The sequence below is a fragment of the Ranitomeya imitator genome, chromosome 4, assembly GCF_032444005.1.
Source record: "Ranitomeya imitator isolate aRanImi1 chromosome 4, aRanImi1.pri, whole genome shotgun sequence".
NCBI lineage: Eukaryota > Metazoa > Chordata > Amphibia > Anura > Dendrobatidae > Ranitomeya > Ranitomeya imitator.
In genome coordinates this window covers 511,999,117-512,021,484 of record NC_091285.1, presented here as the reverse complement: position 1 = coordinate 512,021,484, position 22,368 = coordinate 511,999,117, and the positions used below count along the sequence as shown (strand labels likewise).

Below are 22,368 nucleotides of genomic sequence, written 5' to 3'. Positions count from 1 at the left end.
TGGTAAACTTCCCAAAATAGATATATCCAGAAAAAAGGGAAAGTACAAGACCAAAAGTAAAATTAAGATATTTTATTCAAAATAGGTTAAAATTAAGGATTGACAGTATACATAAGAGAATCAAACAAGGCAGACTGAGCTCCAAGCAATCCACAAAATAAATAGTAATTAAGATAGCCACACATAAAGTCAAAAGAACAATATACCTCAAGTAGGTCAAAGTATTTAGTGGGTCTTAGACATAAAAGACAGGTGTAACAGCAAGCCCTGGATTGTTAAAATGTATCACACCCATGGATAGCCCCGGCAGACCCCCCGCACACCCACGGATAGCCCTAAGACTCCGGACACCCACGGACAGTCCCGCCGACCAAACACACACACACACACAGACACGCAGACCCTGTCCGCACACACAGACACGCACATAGCTCCGCCCACACTCCCCTCCTCCTGATCTGCGCTTTTCATCTGCAGCTAAACCGCAGATCTTTTTTACATCTGCGGTTTTGGTGCATATGTGCCTGACTCAATGCAAGTCAATGGGTGCAGAAACGCTGTAGATCTGCACAAAGAATTGACATGCTGCAAGTGCCAGAAACCCTAGATGCACCTCTGCCGGTATGCTACTGCGAGCGGTGATTACCGGGTCTGGTGGAGGGAGGTCTGTGCACAGGCAGTGAGGCAGGGACTGAGGGTGTGCACAGCAAGAGGATGGAGACCCGGAGACTGCCCGTCCCAGTCTACGCCGTAGCCTGGAGCTCTCATTATTGTAGGAATATGTCAGGTAATAAATAGTTTTTCTAAAGCTTTATAGGGCAATTTTAGGTCTGAGAGGGATGGTTGGGATGAGCTAGCAAGGTGCAGGGATGGGTAGTGATGGCTGCTTGCGGACATGTGTGGCACTTGCGGCGAGACAAAAAACACTGCTAGCAGCGTTTTTTTCCATTGCTGCAAGTACCGCATTTGCCGGATCGCGGCAAAACTGCAAGTGCTGCACGTGTCCGCAAGTCCCATAGGGAATGAATGAGGCCGAACGCATTGTTGCCGTAAGTGATCCGTTACACGGGAGATGCGGGAAAACTGCCGGATCTGCTGCAAAAGGCGACTTTCACATCAGCGATTTTTGCCAAAGTCACTGCCGATAGGGTCATACTCACCAAAGGGGGAGGCAGCAGTAAAAGTGCCTAGGGCAGCAGAAACTCTAAATACTGCTGGAGATTCAATACATTTTCAAACTTTCTTCTAACAACTTTTAAAAGCTTTGAGAGACCTATTACTATTGCTGCAAGGGAATCTGTCATCAGGTTTGTGCTACCTAATCTGAGAGCAGCATGATGTAGGGGCAGTGACCCTGATTCCAGCGATCTGTCACTTACTGCGCTGTTTGCTAGGAGATTATCATTAGGGGACTAGTAAACCTGTTGCCATGTAGTCCTCCATATTAATGAACTCTGTTTGACCCTACCATCACCACTGATTTGCAGCTTTCTGCCTATGCACAGTGTACACAGAAAGTTGCCAATCAGAGGTGTGGGCGAGTTTATACAGAGCTCAGCATTGAGAGAACTGCTAGATCTGCAGCAGATAAACAGCTGATTTTATGAAAACTACAGCAGGCAGTCCAGTAAGTGATACACCACTGGAATCAGTGTTTCTTTCCCTACAACATGCTCTCAGATGGGCTAGCAAAAATCAAGTGACAGATTCCTTTTAAAAATCAAGTCTCTAGAATACAAAATGGACACTGCATACTTTATTAGATAAATGCATTAGACTTGGTAAGACTGATGTACTTTGAAAATTTATGTCAGAATGGCTGTGTAATTATAATGGTACAATCAGCAGTTTATGAGTCCATCTATAACAGTTTATATGTAATAACAGGGGTGTAACTACAACAGGTGCAGGGGTTGCAATCGCACCCGGGCCCTGGAGCCTAGGGGGCCTTAAAAGTCCCTTTGGCCTATAGAAAAAGACTATTGCTATTAAAGATTTAAAATATTTGGGGGCCCCCTTGGAGCTTTCGCATCAGGGCCCATGAGTTTCAAGTTACGCCACTGTGTAATAATGTGTGCAGTTTGCATTGTGAAGACAGGTGATCGATGGTCTCGAAATCTGTATGCCGTACAAATCTGTTTAATTATAGTTGTGTTTTTTTTTTGCAGATTACACCAATACTTCAATACGGATATCAATTTAAATATTTCAACAAATGCAGATTTTAAAAACATTACTTTAGACTACTCAGATGTGGATCAGCTTATGGATTCCATCAATTCTCTCCCAGGTACTTGTACTTCCAGTGTAAAGCACATTTCATACTTCAGTCTCTGTGTTAAGTAATAACCAAAAACAATACATACAGGGTATAATTAGTAGGTATAACCAAAGGACTGCAAAAACCCTTTTAAAATGTAACTTTTAATAAATACTGAGTAAAAATACCCATATAATCGGGTCAGGAGACAGTAACACCTTAATCTATCTTAACACAAACAATATATGATAGGATAGAGACTAGACGGTGGGGGGGGCGTGATCTTTCCCTAACTCGCCCTGCCTCACAGCGGAGGTTGGCACCCTAAAATCGATGTGGCGCCCCCACTCGTCGACGGCTCTCCCTTGTGACCCTACAGGATCTTATCAAAAATGAAACCACCACCACACCATAACTTAATATAAAGTGTACAAATGCTTATAAGGTGCAAAGAAATAGCTTTAAAGATCTAATGTGGGATAGTTTCCACAAAAAAGGGTCATATAAACAGTTACCCTTCTATTGATCTGATATAAGAAAGGTGCACAAGGTGTCAGCATACGGATGAGTACATCCTTTATTTGACCATTTCTTTATTATTTGAGAGGTGCTAGTGTTTGGCATATTAACACTAGATTGTTTCTTTGGTATACTATTTTGCTTACACAGTGTATACCCCCATTTTCGACAAACAGTACACTGTGTTAACTATTAGGGTATACTACAAGGTGTTGACAAAAGGTTCATTATTGCCGTATATCGCAACTATCTATTTTGCCTCTATACATTAGACACCTTGTGCACCTTTCTTATATCAGATCAATAGAAGGGTAACTGTTTATATGACCCTCTCTTGAAGGGCGATACGCGTGGGGCTGCTCTGGTCCGTCCTGCTTGCTTGCCTGGCTGCCCACGGACTCCGCTCTGGTCACCACTTGGGTAACCCCTTCTTCTAGTGCTCTGAGGTTTTTCCTGGCGGTTCCAGTGCTTTTTTTTTTTTTTTTTTTCTCTCCCACTGTTATTTTGGGATCCTGTTGCCTTACTGGCTTAGGGTAGATATTTTTGTCCCATGAGCCGTTCGGGCTAAATGCACTATTTGGGTGTTTACTGGCCACTTAGGATTTTGTATACATCCGCCTGGGTTGGTTAGTTTGTCCTGTGAGCTGGCCACGTATGGTCTGCATCTAGTCCTAGGGTACAGGCAGGCTTATAGCATTGGTTATCAGTATGCTTATTATGGGTTATATATATTATTGTACTCTGTTTTTAAGTATGTTTTATTATGTTGTGTGTCAATAAAATCTTGTGTTTTTTCCTACATTATGTTTTCATTTTTTATACGTGGTGTGCATAACTGGAGTGATACTTTTCTTTCTGCTGGTAACATCGGGTTACTAAGCGCAGGGCCGCGCTTAGTAACCCGATGTTTACCCTGGTTATCAGCGTAAACGTAAAAAAACAAACACTACATACTTACCTTCCACTGTCTGTCCTCCGGCGCTGTGCTTCTCTGCACTGACTGTGAGCGCCAGCCGGAAAGCAGAGCACAGCGGTGACGTCACCGCTCTGCTTTCCGGCTGGCGCTGACAGTCAGTGCAGAGAAGCACAGCGCCGGGGGACAGACACCGGAATGTAAGTATGTAGTGTTTGTTTTTTTTAACGTTTACGCTGATAACCAGGGTAAACATCGGGTTACTAAGCGCGGCCCTGCGCTTAGTAACTCGATGTTTACCCTGGTTACCCGGGGACCTCGGCATCGTTGGTCGCTGGAGAGCTGTCTGTGTCACAGCTCTCCAGCGACCAAACAGCGACGCTGCAGCGATCGGGATCATTGTCTGGATCGCTGCAGTGTCGCTAAGAGTGATGGTACCTTAACAGACGTAGGAAGAAAGCTGTGTGTATTGTGTGTATGATAAACTGACCATTGTCATTAATAATAATGAAGCTCATCTACTGTATATCCATGTTTACCAAACTCCAGTCCTCAGGGCCCCAACATGTCATGTTTTCAGGGTTTCCTTAGTATTTCACAGGTGATGGAATTATTATTAAGGTATCAGAAACTGCCACAGACTCTCCTGTATAATACTAAGGGAATCCTGAAAACACGATGTGTTGGAGGCCCTGAGGGCTGGAATTTGGGAAACACTCATCTATATTGTATTCTATTCACATACAGTGGCTTGCAAAAGTATTCACCCGCTTGGCTTTAACCTATTTTGTAACATTGCTACAACCTGTGTTTAAATATTTTATAATGTAATCTGATTTGTGTGTGATGCATCAGCACTAAATAGTCTAAGTTGGTGAAGTGAGAAAAATATAAGCAAAAATTAAATTTATGAGATCAAAGAACTAAAAATTGGCATATGTATATGCATTCACCCCTTTTGTGATGAATCCATTAAAAACTTGTGCACGCAATTACCTTCATAAGTCACACGCTTTAGTGAAAGTCCACCTATGTGTAATGTAAGTGTCACATGTCTGTCAGTGTATACACTTTACCTTTTCTGAAAGGTCACAGAGGCTGCAACACTATTAAGCAAGAGGCACCACTAACCAAACAGCACCATGAAGACCAAGGAGATCTCCAGACAAGTCAGAGGGAAAGATGTTGAGAAGTGCAGGTCAGGGTTGGGTTATAAAAAAAAAAAATCCGAATCTCTGATGATCCCCTGGAGCACCATCAAATCCATTATCATCAAATGGAAAGAACATGGTACCACAACAAACCTGCCAAGAGGCGGCTGTCCACCAAAACTGTAATTGCAGCCACAGGAGGCTCTACAAAGTACTGACTTTATGGGGGTGAATAGTGAATCTGTCCTATTTGTTGTTTGCTTCAAAATAAAAAAGAAAACTAAATGTTAACAGTTGTTGTAGGCATGTTCTATACATGAACTGATGCAGACCCTAAAAATTCCAGGTCGTGAGATAGCAAAACACGAAAAATGCCAAGGGGTGGAGGTGGGTGATTGAATGGTTGATTACTTTTGCAAGCCATTGTATACTGTATTGTATGCACTTTATCCTTCGATGAAATTTGAGTGTTAAATTAAGAAGTTACGGTGGCCATACACATTCAATAGCTGTCAGCTGAATGTTTCTTTGGCCAACAGCTGTCACGCACAATGTGGGAAGACTAAGTGCAAAATGAGGGGAACAAAGCCCAAACGCTAGGGAAAGGGGAAGTGGAGACCTCTAGGCAGATCAAATAGCACCCTTCCTACCCAGTGGGGTACCGCAGGGGTCAGTATTGGGACCTGTTCTCTTCAACATATTCATTAATGATCTGGTAGAAGGTTTACACAGTAAAATATCGATATTTGCAGATGATACAAAACTATGTAAAGCAGTTAATACAAGAGAAGATAGTATTCTGCTACAGATGGATCTGGATAAGTTGGAAACTTGGGCTGAAAGGTGGCAGATGAGGTTTAACAATGATAAATGTAAGGTTATACACATGGGAAGAGGGAATCAATATCACCATTACACACTGAATGGGAAACCACTGGGTAAATCTGACAGGGAGAAGGACTTGGGGATCCTAGTTAATGATAAACTTACCTGGAGCAGCCAGTGCCAGGCAGCAGCTGCCAAGGCAAACAGGATCATGGGGTGCATTAAAAGAGGTCTGGATACACATGATGAGAGCATTATACTGCCTCTGTACAAATCCCTAGTTAGACCGCACATGGAGTACTGTGTCCAGTTTTGGGCACCGGTGCTCAGGAAAGATATAATGGAACTAGAGAGAGTACAAAGGAGGGCAACAAAATTAATAAAGGGGATGGGAGAACTACAATACCCAGATAGATTAGCGAAATTAGGATTATTTAGTCTAGAAAAAAGACGACTGAGGGGCGATCTAATAACCATGTATAAGTATATAAGGGGACAATACAAATATCTCGCTGAGGATCTGTTTATACCAAGGAAGGTGACGGGCACAAGGGGGCATTCTTTGCGTCTGGAGGAGAGAAGGTTTTTCCACCAACATAGAAGAGGATTCTTTACTGTTAGGGCAGTGAGAATCTGGAATTGCTTGCCTGAGGAGGTGGTGATGGCGAACTCAGTCGAGGGGTTCAAGAGAGGCCTGGATGTCTTCCTGGAGCAGAACAATATTGTATCATACAATTATTAGGTTCTGTAGAAGGACGTAGATCTGGGTATTTATTATGATGGAATATAGGCTGAACTGGATGGACAAATGTCTTTTTTCGGCCTTACTAACTATGTTACTATGTTACTATGTTACCCTACAGTCCCTATATTGGTTCCACACCAGTCGCCGAGCAGAAAACCTAAACCCTGTAAATCCCTAGAGCTAGGTCCTGAATAGGGAAAGGGGGCTGAGCACTGGTCAGTTCCCACTATACTCTAAAGACAAGAAGGGAGACAAACAAGAGGGAAGAAACTTAGCTGGAGCAGACTCCAGAGAAGTAACGCCAAACGACCTTTAAGAGCACCAGAGAGGAAGTAAACGGACTGCTATCCAAGCCTTCACATGGAAAATGTGAATATCACCAGGGGTTCCTTGAAGCAGACTGAGAGTCTATAACACCCAGGTCCAGGTGTGTTGTGAATTCCGCTCTTGGGCTCCCTCCGGTGGTTGTAAGTGGCACTTTTGTGAGTTCTGCTCTTGGGCTCCCTCTTGTGGTTTCTAGTGGTGTGGCTGCTCCTTGGAGTTAGCTGTCATCAGCTGCCTCCACTTATCGTCTCTTCTGCTCGGCTATTTAGGCCTGGCTCTTTCTTCAGCCAGTGCCACTTGTAAATGGTTCCTGGTTGGATTCACATCTCTTTGGAGTTCCCTGTTATCCTGACCAGTTCAGCAAAGCTAAGTTTTTGCTTGCTCTTTTCTGTCCATAGATTGTGGACTTATCCATTCTGTGCTTTCTTTGTTTGTCCAGCTTATCAGTGTGAATTAATTCTGTCTTGCTGGAAGCTCTGGGAGGCAGATTTTCCCTCCACACCTTTAGTCAGGTGTGGAGATTTTTTTGTAAACTCTGCGTGGATTTTTGTAGTGTTTTATACTGACCGCACAGTATTCCATCCTGTCCTATCTATTTAGCTAGACTGGCCTCCTGTGCTCATCCTGGTTTCATTCTGTGTATGTCTTTTCCCTCTCCAATCACAGTCATTATTTGTGGGGGGCTAATCTATCCTTTGGGGATTTCTCTGAGGCAAGATAGCTTTCCTGCTTCTTTCTTTAGGGGTAGTTAGCTCTTAGGCTGTGACGAGATGCCTAGGGAGAGTTAGGAGCATTCCACGGCTACTTCTAGTGTTGTGTTGAGCTTAGGGACTGCGGTCAGTACAGTTACCACTTCCTTCAGAGCTCGTTCCATGTTGCTCCTAGACCACCGTATCATAACAGTACAAGTGGCCAAAAATGAATTAAATGCATCTCAAAAGAAGGAAAAGAAAGTTCTGAACCATTTTTTTTTTCTGTGCTCTGGTTTGTCTTTTTTTTCCTCTTGATATCTGGGTGGTTCAGGATATATGCTTTGGCATGGATGTTCAGGGTTTGTTTTCTCGTGTGGATCAACTTGCTGCAAGAGTACAGAGTATCCAGGACTATGTTGTCCAGACTCCGGCTTTAGAGCCTAGAATTCCTACTCCTGAATTGTTTTTTGGGGACAGATCCAAGTTTTTGAACTTTAAAAATAACTGCAAATTGTTTTTTGCTTTGAAACCCCGTTCTTCTGGTGATCCCATTCAGCAAGTAAAAATCATCATATCCTTGCTGCATGGTGACCCTCAAGACTGGGCTTTTTCTCTTGAAACAGGGGATCCGGCATTATTGAATGTAGATGCATTTTTTCAAGCGCTCGGATTATTGTATGACGAACCTAATTCTGTGGATCATGCAGAAAAAACCCTGTTGGCCTTGTGTCAAGGTCAGGAAGCGGCAGAGTTATACTGCCAGAAATTTAGAAAATGGTCTGTGCACACCTAATGGAATGAAGAGGCTCTGGCTGCTATTTTCAGAAAAGGTCTTTCTGAAACCCTTAAAGATGTTATGGTGGGCTTTCCTACACCTGCCGGTTTGAGCGAATCTATGTCTCTAGCCATTCAGATTGATCGGCGTCTGCGCGAGCACAAAGCTGTGCACCATATGGCAGTATCCTCTGAGCAAAATCCTGAACCCATGCAATGTGATAGGATTTTGACTAGAATAGAACGGCAGGAATTCAGACGTCAGAATAGGCTGTGTTTTTACTGTGGTGATTCGGCTCATGTTATCTCTGATTGCCCTAAGCGTACTAAGAGAGTCGCTAGGTCTGTTACCATTAGTACTATACAGCCTAAATTTCTCTTATCTGTGACACTGATTTGCTCATTGTCGTCCTTTTCTGTCATGGCATTTGTGGATTCAGGCGCTGCCCTGAACTTAATGGACTTAGAATTCGCCAGGCGCTGTGGTTTTTCCTTGCAGAGCCCTATTCCTTTGAGGGGTATTGATGCTACACCCTTGGCCAAGGATAAACCTCAGTACTGGACACAGATGACTATGTACATGGCTCCTGCACATCAGGAAGATTGCCGTTTTCTGGTGTTGCATAACCTGCATGATGTTGTTGTGCTGGGATTTCCATGGTTACAGGAACATAATCCGGTGCTGGATTGGAAAACTATGTCGGTGACTAGTTGGGGTTGTCGAGGAGTACATAGTGACGTTCCTTTGATGTCAATTTCCTCTTTTTTTGTCGGATTTCCAGGATGTATTTGATGAGCCCAAGTCCAGTTCCCTTCCTCCGAACAGGGACTGTGATTGTGCTATTAACTTGATTCCTGGTTGCAAGTTCCCTAAGGGCCGACTTTTCAATCTGTCTGTGCCAGAGCATGCCGCCATGCGGAGTTATGTTAAGGAGTCTTTAGAGAAGGGGCATATTCGACCCTCTTCGTCACCATTGGGAGCGGGTTTCTTTTTTGTTGCTAAGAAGGATGGCTCCTTGAGACCCTGTATTGATTATCGTCTTCTTAATAAGATCACGGTCAAATTCCAATACCCCTTGCCTTTGCTTACTGATTTGTTTGCTCAGATTAAGGGGGCTAGTTGGTTTACTAAGATTGACCTCCGAGGGGCATATAATCTTGTTCGTATTAAACAGGGTGACGAATGGAAAACTGCATTTAATACGCCCGAAGGCCATTTTGAATACCTTGTGATGCCATTTGGGCTCTCTAATGCTCCATCTGTGTTCCAGTCTTTCATGCATGATATTTTCCGCAATTATCTTGATAAATTCATGGTCGTATATTTGGATGATATTTTGATTTTTTCCGATGATTGGGAGTCTCATGTGAAGCAGGTCAGGATTGTGTTCCAGATCCTTCGTGATAATGCTTTATTTGTGAAGGGGTCTAAGTGCCTATTCGGAGTTCAGAAGGTCTCTTTTTTGGGTTTTATTTTTTCTCCCTCGTCTATAGAAATGGATCCTGTTAAGGTCCGAGCTATTCATGACTGGATCCAACCCACATCTGTGAAGGGTCTTCAAAAATTTTTGGGCTTTGCTAATTTCTATCGCCGTTTCATTGCCAACTTTTCCAGTGTGGTTAAGCCCCTTACTGATTTGACGAATAAAGGCGCTGATGTGACGAATTGGTCCTCTGAGGCTGTTGAGGCCTTTCAGGAGCTTAAACGCCGATTTACTTCTGCCCCTGTGTTGCGTCAGCCGGATGTTTCTCTTCCTTTACAGGTTGAGGTCGACGCTTCTGAGATTGGGGCAGGGGCCGTTTTGTCTCAGAAGGAGTCTGATGGTTCTTTGATGAAACCGTGTGCTTTTTTTTCCAGAAAGTTTTCGCCTGCGGAACGCAATTATGATGTCAGCAATCGGGAGTTGTTGGCTATGAAGTGGGCGTTTGAGGAGTGGTGACATTGGCTTGAGGGAGCTAAACACCGTGTTGTGGTCCTGACCGATCATAAGAATCTGATTTACCTCGAGTCGGCCAAGCGGCTGAATCCTAGACAGGCTCGATGGTCCCTGTTTTTCTCCCGTTTTGATTTTGTGGTCTCGTATCTTCCGGGATCTAAGAATGTTAAGGCTGATGCCCTCTCTAGGAGTTTTTCGCCTGATTCTCCTGGAGTCCTTGAGCCGGTTGGCATTCTTAAGGAGGGGGTGATTCTTTCTGCTATCTCTCCTGATTTGCGGCGGGTGCTTCAGGAATTTCAGGCTGATAGGCCTGACCGCTGTCCAGTGGGGAAGCTGTTTGTTCCTGATAGATGGACAAGTAAGGTATTTTCTGAGGTTCATTGTTCAGTGTTGGCTGGTCATCTTGGGATTTTTGGTACCAGAGATTTGGTTGCTAGGTCCTTTTGGTGGCCTTCCTTGTCGCGCGATGTGCGTGCTTTTGTGCAGTCCTGTGGGACTTGCGCCCGGGCCAAGCCGTGCTGTTCCCGTGCTAGTGGGTTGCTTTTGCCTTTGCCGATCCCTGAGAGGCCCTGGACGCATATTTCCATGGATTTTATTTCGGATCTTCCTGTTTCCCAGAAGATGTCTGTTATCTGGGTTGTTTGTGACCGGTTCTCTAAAATGGTCCATCTGGTACCTTTCCCTAAGTTGCCTTCCTCCTCAGATCTGGTTCCATTATTTTTTCAGCATGTGGTTCGTTTGCATGGCATTCCGGAAAATATTGTGTCTGACAGAGGTTCTCAGTTTGTCTCTAGATTTTGGCGGGCCTTTTGTGCTAGGATGGGCATTGATTTGTCTTTTTCTTCGGCGTTTCATCCTCAGACTAATGGCCAAACTGAGCGAACTAATCAGACCTTGGAGACCTATTTGAGATGCTTTGTGTCTGCTGATCAGGATGATTGGGTGTCTTTCTTGCCGTTGGCCGAGTTTGCCCTTAATAATCGGGCTAGTTTGGCTACTTTGGTTTCACCTTTCTTTTGTAATTTTGGTTTTCATCCTCGTTTTTCTTCTGGGCAGGTTGAGCCTTCTGATTGTCCTGGTGTTGATTCTGTGGTGGACAGGCTGCAGCAGATTTGGACTCATGTGGTGGACAATTTGACGTTGTCTCAGGAAAGGGCTCAACGTTTTGCTAACTGCCGTCGGTGTGTTGGTCCCCGGCTTCGTATGGGGGATTTGGTTTGGTTGTCTTCTCGTCATGTTCCTATGAAGGTTTCTTCTCCTAAGTTTAAGCCTCGGTTTATTGGTCCTTATAAAATTTCTGAAATTATTAATCCGGTGTCTTTTCGTTTGGCTCTTCCAGCCTCTTTTGCCATTCATAATGTTTTCCATAGATCTTTGTTGCGGAGATATGTGGTGCCCGTTGTTCCCTCGGTTAACCCTCCTGCCCCGGTGTTGGTTGAGGGAGAGTTGGAATATGAGGTTGAGAAGATTTTGGATTCTCGTTTTTCAAGGCGGAGGCTTCAGTATCTTGTCAAGTGGAAGGGTTATGGCCAGGAGGATAATTCTTGGGTTGTTGCCTCCGATGTCCATGCCACTGATTTGGTTCGTGCTTTTCACTTGGCTTGTCCTGATCGGCCTGGGGGCTCTGGTGAGGGTTCGGTGACCCCTCCTCAAGGGGGGGGTACTGTTGTGAATTCCGCTCTTGGGCTCCCTCCGGTGGTTGTAAGTGGCACTTTTGTGAGTTCTGCTCTTGGGCTCCCTCTTGTGGTTTCTAGTGGTATGGCTGCTTCTTGGAGTTAGCTGTCATCAGCTGCCTCCACTTATCGTCTCTTCTGCTTGGCTATTTAGGCCTGGCTCTTTCTTCAGCCAGTGCCACTTGTAAATGGTTCCTGGTTGGATTCACATCTCTTTGGAGTTCCCTGTTATCCTGACCAGTTCAGCAAAGCTAAGTTTTTGCTTGCTCTTTTCTGTCCATAGATTGTGGACTTATCCATTCTGTGCTTTCTTTGTTTGTCCAGCTTATCAGTGTGAATTAATTCTGTTTTGCTGGAAGCTCTGGGAGGCAGATTTGCCCTCCACACCTTTAGTCAGGTGTGGAGATTTTTTTGTAAACTCTGCGTGGATTTTTGTAGTGTTTTATACTGACCGCACAGTATTCCATCCTGTCCTATCTATTTAGCTAGACTGGCCTCCTGTGCTCATCCTGGTTTCATTCTGTGTATGTCTTTTCCCTCTCCACTCACAGTCATTATTTGTGGGGGGCTAATCTATCCTTTGGGGATTTCTCTGAGGCAAGAAAGCTTTCCTGCTTCTTTTTTTAGGGGTAGTTAGCTCTTAGGCTGTGACGAGATGCCTAGGGAGAGTTAGGAGCATTCCACGGCTACTTCTAGTGTTGTGTTGAGCTTAGGGACTGCGGTCAGTACAGTTACCACTTCCTTCAGAGCTCGTTCCATGTTGCTCCTAGACCACCGTATCATAACACAGGTGTGTCAATTAGGGCAGGAGGGAGGTTGCCACTGGGTCCAAATGTCAGAAGGATTAAGAAGGCATCTGCAATGCCAGACGCAGAGACCTTCTGCAGCCAGATGCAGAGCGACTGTGTGTTGCCGCTGACACACCCGTGACAACAGCTATCTCTAACTAAATTTCTACACACCTGCATGCTCTATTCAACTGAATGTGCATGTGTTTTTCAAGGGGTGAGGGGTGTGGCTACTGCCAGAGACCTCTGATAACAATGAATCTTTATTGAGAATATACATTCAGGGCATGTTGCCTGACCATGACATCAACATACACAGTTTGGTCAACCTAATTCTAAAGTTCTTTTAGCAGTCTTACTTTACATACCCTTCTACTGCATTCATATAGCAGCAACATTTTTGGGACTATTTGAAGCAGTGTCCAAATAAGTTTGAATGACTGGCTAGGAAAACAGTTTTATGTAAACTATTGTGGTTAGCTTTACATTGTTGGAGCCCAATTTGCAGCTTTGCCTCTTCCATTTTGCTGGGGCAGATGATCGGTGATATAGCCATAAAGTAAGGAGTACAAGTCAAATATCTGTTACTGCACATCCATGTATGCAAATAGCTTTTTCAGAGAGGAAGTGTAACGCTGCTGCAATTGCAGGGAGTTGCAGGCTCCACTAGATGGCAGTTGATTGGAAGCAGGACTGCACCTAAACAGAGCTGGCCTGCAGTGCAACAGTGGGGCTACCACGAGAAGCAGCAGAATAGGCAAACAAGCTTGGTCAGATCCTAGACTGTAACACAATACAAAAGGAATAAGCAACCTCACGGTCAGAGACAAGCCAGGGGATCAGTAACAGTCAGGAGCAGGTAAGCCAAAAGACAAAAAACAGAAGCAGGTCAGGATACACGCCAAGTCAAAACCAGGGAGTCAGCACACTATAGGGAAACACTGAGTCAAGATGGGAAAAGGGACAAACAGAGACATTGATTCAGACAGCAAACGCAACAGGGCAAATCAGAGCAATCAGAGTCAGCTACAGCAGCCCTAGGCAAAAACTATAACTGACATCACCTGCAGGAAGCAGCAGTGATAAATAGTCAACCTGAGCCCAGACTTAGGCTGGGAAAGGTTAACTCTTGACATGACTAGACCGGGAAAAAGGGGAAACAGGACTCAAAACCCGGTCTGGATCATGACCGGAAGAGGGCTTGGACTCTAGTGCCACCTATTGGATGTATCTCCCGAAAAAAATCAATATCTACTCTTTAACGAGTTTTACCATAAGCACATTGGATTGCTGGCAGATTTTCAAGTCAATTCCAGGGCATCTGAATTCTCTGCAGCCTTGCAAGCATATTGTTTTGTTGTACAGAGAATCATTTCAAAAGTATAAATTATAAAGTTTATTCTGTTCCCTATCATTTAAGTCTGGGATCACCAAATATGAATCTAAAAAAAACCTACTGTATATCTACTGTATGTACAAAACAATAATGGTCCAAAATTCCATTTGCGAGGTGTAAGAATCTTGTTGATAGTGATAGGAAGTGATTGCAGTTATTTATTCCAAAGGGTGTGCAATCAACTATTAAGATGAGGGGGCCAACAATTTTGTCTGGCCCATTTTGGGTGTTTTGTGTAAAATAATGTCCAATTTTTCTGTTTTTCTCAGTTTTTGTGTTGTTCCAATACACACAAAGGAAATAAACATGTGTATAACAAAACTTGGGTAATTGCAATAATTTTCTGTGAGAAACACTTATCTGACTGAAACAATTTCAAGGGTGCCAACACTTTCGTCCATGACTGCATAATGCAAGTAGTATTAACCCCTTTCTGCCATTAGACGTACTATTGCGTCCATGTGGGGTGGGCTTTACTTCCCAAGGACGCAATAGTACGTCATATGCGATCGGCAGCGCTCACGGGGGGAGCGCCGCCGATCGCGGCCGGGTGTCAGCTGTTTATCGCAGCTGACATCCGGCACTATGTGCCAGGAGCGGTCACGGACCGCCCCCGGCACATTAACCCCCGGCACACCGCGATCAAAGATGATCGCGATGTGCCGGCGGTGCAGGGAAGCACCGCGCAGGGAGGGGGCTCCCTGCGGGCTTCCCTGAGACCCCCGGAGCAACGCGATGTGATCGCGTTGCTGCGAGGGTCTCACCTCCCTCCCTGCTCAGTCCAGCCCCGGATCCAAGATGGCCGCGGATCCGGGTCCTGCAGGGAGGGAGGTGGCTTCACAGAGCCTGCTCAGAGCAGGCACTGTGAAGCCTGCAGCGCTGCATGTCAGATCAGTGATCTGACAGAGTGCTGTGCAAACTGTCAGATCACTGATCTGTGATGTCCCCCCCTGGGACAAAGTAAAAAAGTAAAAAAAAAAAATTTCAAATGTGTAAAAAAAAATAAAAAAAAATATTCCAAAATAATGAAAAAAAAAATAAAAATATTATTCCCATAAATACATTTCTTTATCTAAATAAAAAAAAAAAAAAACAATAAAAGTACACATATTTAGTATCGCCGCGTCCGTAACGGCCCGACCTATAAAACTGGCCCACTAGTTAACCCCTTCAGTAAACACCGTAAGAAAAAAAAAAAAAAACGAGGCAAAAAACAACGCTTTATTATCATACCGCCGAACAAAAAGTGGAATAACACGCGATCAAAAAGACAGATATAACTAACCATGGTACCGCTGAAAACGTCATCTTGTCCCGCAAAAAACGAGCTGCCATACAGCATCATCAGCAAAAAAATAAAAAAGTTATAGTCCTGAGAATAAAGCGATGCAAAAATAATTATTTTTTCTATAAAATAGTTTTTATCGTATAAAAGCGCCAAAACATAAAAAAATGATATAAATGAGGTGTCGCTGTAATCGTACTGACCCGAAGAATAAAACTGCTTCATCAATTTTACCAAACGCGGAACGGTATAAACGCCTCCCCCAAAAGAAATTCATGAATAGCTGGTTTTTGGTCATTCTGCCTCACAAAAATCGGAATAAAAAGCGATCAAAAAATGTCACGTGCCCGAAAATGTTACCAATAAAAACGTCAACTCGTCCCGCAAAAAACAAGACCTCACATGACTCTGTGGACCAAAATATAGAAAAATTATAGCTCTCAAAATGTGGTAACGCAAAAAATATTTTTTGCAATAAAAAGCGTCTTTCAATGTGTGACGGCTGCCAATCATAAAAATCCGCTAAAAAACCCGCTATAAAAGTAAATCACCCCCTTAGTTAGGGAAAAATTAAAAAAATGTATTTATTTCCATTTTCCCATTAGGGCTAGGGTTAGAGTTAGGGCTAGGGTTAGGGCTAGGGTTAGGGCTAGGGTTAGGGCTAGGGTTAGGGCTAGGGTTAGGGCTAGGGTTAGGATTAGGGCTAGGGTTAGGGCTAGGGCTACAGTTTGGGTTGGGGCTAAAGTTACAGTTAGGGTTTAGATTACATTTACGGTTGGGAATAGGGTTGGGATTAGGGTTAGGGGTGTGTCAGGGTTAGAGGTGTGGTTAGGGTTACTGTTGGGGTTAGGGTTAGGGATGTGTTTGGATTAGGGTTTCAGTTATAATTGGGGGGTTTCCACTGTTTAGGCACATCAGGGGCTCTCCAAACGCGACATGGCGTCCGATCTCAAGTCCAGCCAATTCTGCGTTGAAAAAGTAAAACAGTGCTTCTTCCCTTCCGAGCTCTCCCGTGTGCCCAAACAGGGGTTTACCCCAACATATGGGGTATCAGCGTACTCAGAACAAATAGGACAAAAACTTTTGGGGTCCAATTTCTCCTGCTACCCTTGGGAAAATACAAAACTCGGGGCTAAAACATATTTTTTGTGGGAAAAAAAAAGATTTTTTATTTTCACGGCTCTGCGTTATAAACTGTAGTGAAACACTTGGGGGTTCAAAGTTCTCACAACACATCTAGATTAGTTCCCTGGGGGGTCTAGTTTCCAATATGGGGTCACTTGTGGGGGGTTTCTACTGTTTAGGTACATTAGGGGTTCTGCAAACGCAATGTGACGTCTGCAGACCATTCCATCTAAGTCTGCATTCCAAATGGCGCTCCTTCCCTTCCGAGCTCTGCCATGCGCTCAAACAGTGGTTTCCCCCAACATACGGGGTATCAGCGTACTCAGGACAAATTGGACAACAACTTTTGGGGTCGAATTTCTCCTCTTACCCTCGGGAAAATACAAAACTGGGGGCTAAAAAATAATTTTGGGGGGAAAGATTTTTTTTTTAAATTTTCACGGCTCTGCGTTACAAACTGTAGTGAAACACTTGGGGGTTCAAAGCTATCACAACACATCTAGATGAGTTCCTTAGGGGGTCTAGTTTCCAAAATGGTGACACTTGTGGGAGGTTTCTACTGTTTAGGTACATTAGGGGCTCTGCAAATGCAATGTGACACCTGCAGACCATTCCATCTAAGTCCTCATTCCAAATGGAGCTCCTTCCCTTCCGAGCCCTCCCATGCGCCCAAACAGTGGTTCCCCCCCACATATGGGGTATCAGCGCACTCAGGACAAATTGGACAACAAATTGTGGGGTCGAATTTCTCCTGTTACCCTCGGGAAAATACAAAACTGGGGGCTAAAAAATAATTTTTGTGGGAAAAAATTTTTGTTTTATTTTTACGGCTCTCCATTATAAACTTCTGTGAAGCCCTTGGTGGGTCAAAGCGCTCAGCACACATCTAGATAAGTTACTAAGGGGGTCTACTTTCCAAAATGGTGTCACTTGTGGGGGGTTTCTACTGTTTAGGTACATTAGGGGCTCTGCAAACGCAATGTGACACCTGCAGACCATTCCATCTAAGTCTGCATTCAAATGGCACTCCTTCCCTTCTGAGCCCTCCCATGTGCCCAAACAGTGGTTCCCCCCACATATGGTGTATCATCGCACTCAGGACAAATTGGGCAACAAATTTTGGGGTCCAATTTCTCCTGTTACCCTCAGGAAAATACAAAACTGGGGGCTAAAAAAATAATTTTTGTGGGAAAAAAATTTTGTTTTATTTTTACGGCTCTGCATTATAAACTTCTGTGAAGCACTTGGTGGGTCAAAGTGCTCACCACACCTCTAGATAAGTTCCTTAGGGGGTCTACTTTCCAAAATGGTGTCACTTGTGGGGGGTTTCAATGTTTAGGCACATCAGTGGCTCTTCAAACGCAACATGATGTCCCATCTCAATTCCTGTCAATTTTGCATTGAAAAGTCAAACGGCGCTCCTTCCCTTCCGAGCTCTCCCATCCGCCCAAACAGTGGTTTACCCCCACATATGGGCTATCAGCGTACTCAGGACAAATTGTACAACAACTTTTGGGGTCCAATTTCTTCTCTTACCCTTGGGAAAATAAAAAATTGGGGGCGAAAAGATAATTTTTGTGAAAAAATATGATTTTTTATTTTTACGGTTCTACATTATAAACTTCTGTGAAGGACTTGTTGGGTCAAAGTGCTCACCACACCTCTAGATAAGCTCCTTAGGGGGTCTACTTTCCAAAATGGTGTCACTTGTGGGGGGTTTCAATGTTTAGCCACATCAGGGGCTCTCCAAACGAAACATGGCGTCCCATCTCAATTCCAGTCAATTTTGCATTGAAAAGTCAAATGGCGCTCCTTCGCTTCCGAGCTCTGCCATGCGCTCAAACAGTGGTTTACCCCCACATGTGGGGTATTGGCATACTCAGGACAAATTGTACAACAATGTTTGGGGTCCATTTTCTCCTGTTACCCTTGGTAAAATAAAACAAATTGGAGCTGAATTAAATTTTTTGTGAAAAAAAGTTAAATGTTCATTTTTATTTAAACATTCAAAAAATTCCTGTGAAGCACCAGAAGGGTTAATAAACTTCTTGAATATGGTTTTGAGCACCTTGAGGGGTGCAGTTTTTAGAATGGTGTCACACTTGGGTATTTTCTATCATATAGACCCCTCAAAATGACTTCAAATGAGATGTGGTCCCTAAAATAAAATGGTGTTGTAGAAATGAGAAATTGCTGGTCAACTTTTAACCCTTATAACTCCCTAACAAAAAAAAATTTTGGTTCCAAAATTGTGCTGATGTAAAGTAGACATGTGGGAAATGTTACTTATTAAGTATTTTGTGTGACATATCTCTGTGATTTAATTGCATAAAAATTCAAAGTTGGAAAATTGGGAAATTTTCATAATTTTCGCCAAATTTCCGTTTTTTTCACAAATAAACGCAGGTACTATCAAATCATTTTTACCATTGTCATGAAGTACAATATGTCATGAGAAAACAATGTCAGAATTACCAGGATCCATTGAAGCGTTCCAGAGTTATAACCTCATAAAGGGACAGTGGTCAGAATTGTAAAAATTGGCCCGGTCATTAACGTGCAAACCACCCTTGGGGGTAAAGGGGTTAAAAAAATACTATATTATAATAAATTATTTCCTTGCGTTATTACTATGAGAACTAGTCACATAACTATGTATATACTTTGTTACTATGAGCATTGTAGACATTTAGGATCATACAGTAGTTTTCGGGTTTTTTTCTATTCAAAGTGAAGGTGAATAGCTGTACAATGTTTGTGTAACTGAGCAATAATCTTTCATATTGCAGTTCCTTCTCCTCCTGTAATCAACCCACAGACACCCAATTCTGCCACAGCGACATCTCTCCGTGTGTGCTGGAGCCTGTTTTCGGATGACACAGTGGAGCATTATCACCTCTATTATAAACCAGTGTCCGATGTCACCCCAGGAGGGAATCGGGAAGGTACGGTAACTACTGTAAAATAAAAAGTATTCATAGGTTTAATAAAATATACTGTATATACAGCATTCTGCAAAAGTTCAAAAGTTTTAGGCAGCTGTGGAAAAAATTCTGCAAAGAATGCTCTTTAAAATAGAAGTGTCAATAGCTTATTTTTTCTTCAATTTACAACATGCAAAATGTAAATCAAACATTATTGGTGTGACCATCCTTTGATTTCAAAACAGCATACATTTTTCTAAATACATTTTCACGATCAGAGATTTTGTAAAATTCTAGTCAGGTGTATGAGCAGATAATGATATCAAACAGGTGATAATGATCACCATTTTCACTTGTAGGAAACACTGAGTAACTGAACCAGAAACAAATGTTTAGGAGGCTTAAAACTGCTGATAAGCAGCCAAACTCTGGTATAAAGGTAAAGTTTTAGAAGACAGTTTCATGTAACAAGTCATATACCATGGCGAGACTCATGACATTGGTATTGTCGATAACCAGGTAATAGGTGCATACCCATGGGTCCCCAACTCCTCCCCACCGACCCAATAATGACAGGACTCCCAAATTGCATAATAATTGGCCACAGCAGCCTTTATTATAGAACAAACAAAAACACATAACAGTAAGATAAGCTTCGAAGGGTCCTTGAAGCTCAAAATCTGGTGTTAACCATACTAGAAAATTAGTGGACAGAAAACCAACCATAATTTACACTCAGCCATTACCCCACTGGCTCGAGAGCACCAAAGTCCCCCGAAGGGTTACCATTGTCCACTTTCAACTTAGGAATCTGGCCCACCGTTGCCAAGATTCCCCCCAATTCACCAGACCCGAAACCAAAATTTATACCAACTGAAGAATCCATATCCCGACGGATCCCCCAGGCCAATTTAGTACCAACTCCAAGGACCCCTCCCACCGCCTAAAGCCACTATGACCCAAATACATTAGCTCAAACCACAACTAAACAACGATTAACACAAGGGTGGGTGGGCGGGACTGCTCCACGGCCTCCTGAGTGGGAAGTGACCAGGCTCCTCCCCCCACACTTTCAAAACCTTTCCATCTTATTCCCTCCCTCCCCCCAATAAACCCCACCTCTCCTACCCCTTCGCTCCAAACCCCCTGTCATGACGGCCTGCACGTACGCTGCCCATGGGAGGGGGTGAGGCGGCTCGCTCCAGCCTGCTCTTGACATTGGTATTGTCGATAACCAGGTAATAGGTGCATACCCATGGGTCCCCGACCCCTCCCCACAAACCCAATAATGACAGGACTCCCAAATTGGATAATAATTGGCCACAGCGACCTTTATTATAGAACAAACAAAAACACATAACAGTAAGATAAGCTTCGAAGGGTCCTTGAAGCTTAAAATCTGGTGTTAACCATACTAGAAAATTAGTGGACAGAAAACCAACCATAATTTACTCTCAGCTGTTACCCCACTGGCTCGAGAGCACCAAAATCCCCCTAAGGGTTACCATAGTCCACTTCCAACTTAGGAATCTGGCCCACCGTTGCCAAGATTCCCCCCAATTCACTAGACCCGAAACCAAAATTTATACCAACTGAAGAATTCATATCCCGATGGATCCCCCGGGCCAATTTAGCACCAACTCCAAGAACCCCTCCCATCGCCACAACAAGGGTACTTGACCACCTCAAGTACCCGAGACCCCACCACCCTTACCCGCTATGGCTCTTGCAATACCATTCTGCAACCCGAGGGCCCACAAATCAATGGCCACTGCGTTCAAATGGACACCATCACCCAGAAGAAATTCTTCACCCCCCATGTTCCAACTCGAAATGACGAACCGCCAGGCCCCCATTCCGGACAACAAAGCCAGACACAGCCCTATTTACCTTAATGGGAGCTTTATTAATCCTAACAACCGCTCTAGCATGCCTCCAACACTTCCGTGGGATGATATCTGACCACACTATGACCATCTCCCGAAAAGAAACCCATAATCTGAGTAAATCATGTTTAATATCTCTTATCAACTCGCGACATGGGCGAACCCCCAAATCGTTTCCCCCAGCATGCAATACCAAAATTTCGGGAGGCCTATCCAACTGAACCCCATTATGCACCTCCTGCATAACTCTATTCCAGCCCAAACCCCAAAAACCCAACCACCTGATAACAGCCACATCCCTGGAAAAACTGAGCTGTCTTCCATCGTGTCGAACGTCTGCACGCTTCGCGCCCCAATAAACGTAGGAGTGGCCGACAATCCAAACCAACAGGGAAGTTGAACCTGCAAAACAAACAACTTAGAACCATACAGATGAAAAAAAATTTCAACCTGTAAGAAAACACACTTTCAAGGTCCCTATGTCCTGATGCCACCGAATCGCTGGACGAACCGCCTTCCGCCATCTAAACTGTTCATCGTAACGCAACCATGCTTGCCCCCCATAGGCTCTGTGAGCCCCCCTTATTGAATCCAAGTAGCAAAATAAGTGTTATAATCTGGTGGCCTAGGAGCAGCATGAGACGGACTCTGGAGAAGGTGGTCCCTGTACTGACCGCAAACCCTGAACTAGCAGCGCAACTAAAAGTAGCCGTGGGGGGTACCTAACACTCCCTAGACCCCTCGGCACAGCCTAAGACCTAACTACCCCTAAAGACAGAAACAGGAAACCTATCTTGCCTCAGAGAAAATCCCCAAAGGATAGATAACCCCCCACAAATATTGACTGTGAGAGGAGAGGGAAATAACATACGCAGATATGAAATCAGATTTTAGCATAGGAGGCCATACTAGCTAAAAAGAAAGAATAGAACAGAGTACTATGCGGTCAGTACAAAAACACTAGAAAATATCCACCGCAGAAAATACGGATCACCACATCTGACTAAAGACATGGGGGGTATATCTGCATCTCCAGAGAAATATCTAGGCTGCAAAAAATCCTTCACAGACTAAGCTGGACAAAACAAAAACATGAAAATGCACAGAACTATAAAGTCCACTGCAGGTGGACAGCAAAAACCAAGCAGGAC

At 43.9% G+C, this 22,368-nt stretch overlaps 1 protein-coding gene across 1 annotated transcript in view; it reads left to right on the top strand.

Moving 5' to 3' along the window:
- FSD2 (fibronectin type III and SPRY domain containing 2) overlaps nucleotides 1–22,368 on the top strand; it is a 103,600-nt gene that overhangs the window by 30,625 nt on the left and 50,607 nt on the right. The window contains exons 6-7 of the mRNA XM_069766083.1: nucleotides 2,169–2,290; nucleotides 19,197–19,352. Coding sequence (XP_069622184.1) covers nucleotides 2,169–2,290; nucleotides 19,197–19,352 — 278 coding nt within the window. The remainder of the gene's footprint in view (nucleotides 1–2,168; nucleotides 2,291–19,196; nucleotides 19,353–22,368) is intronic.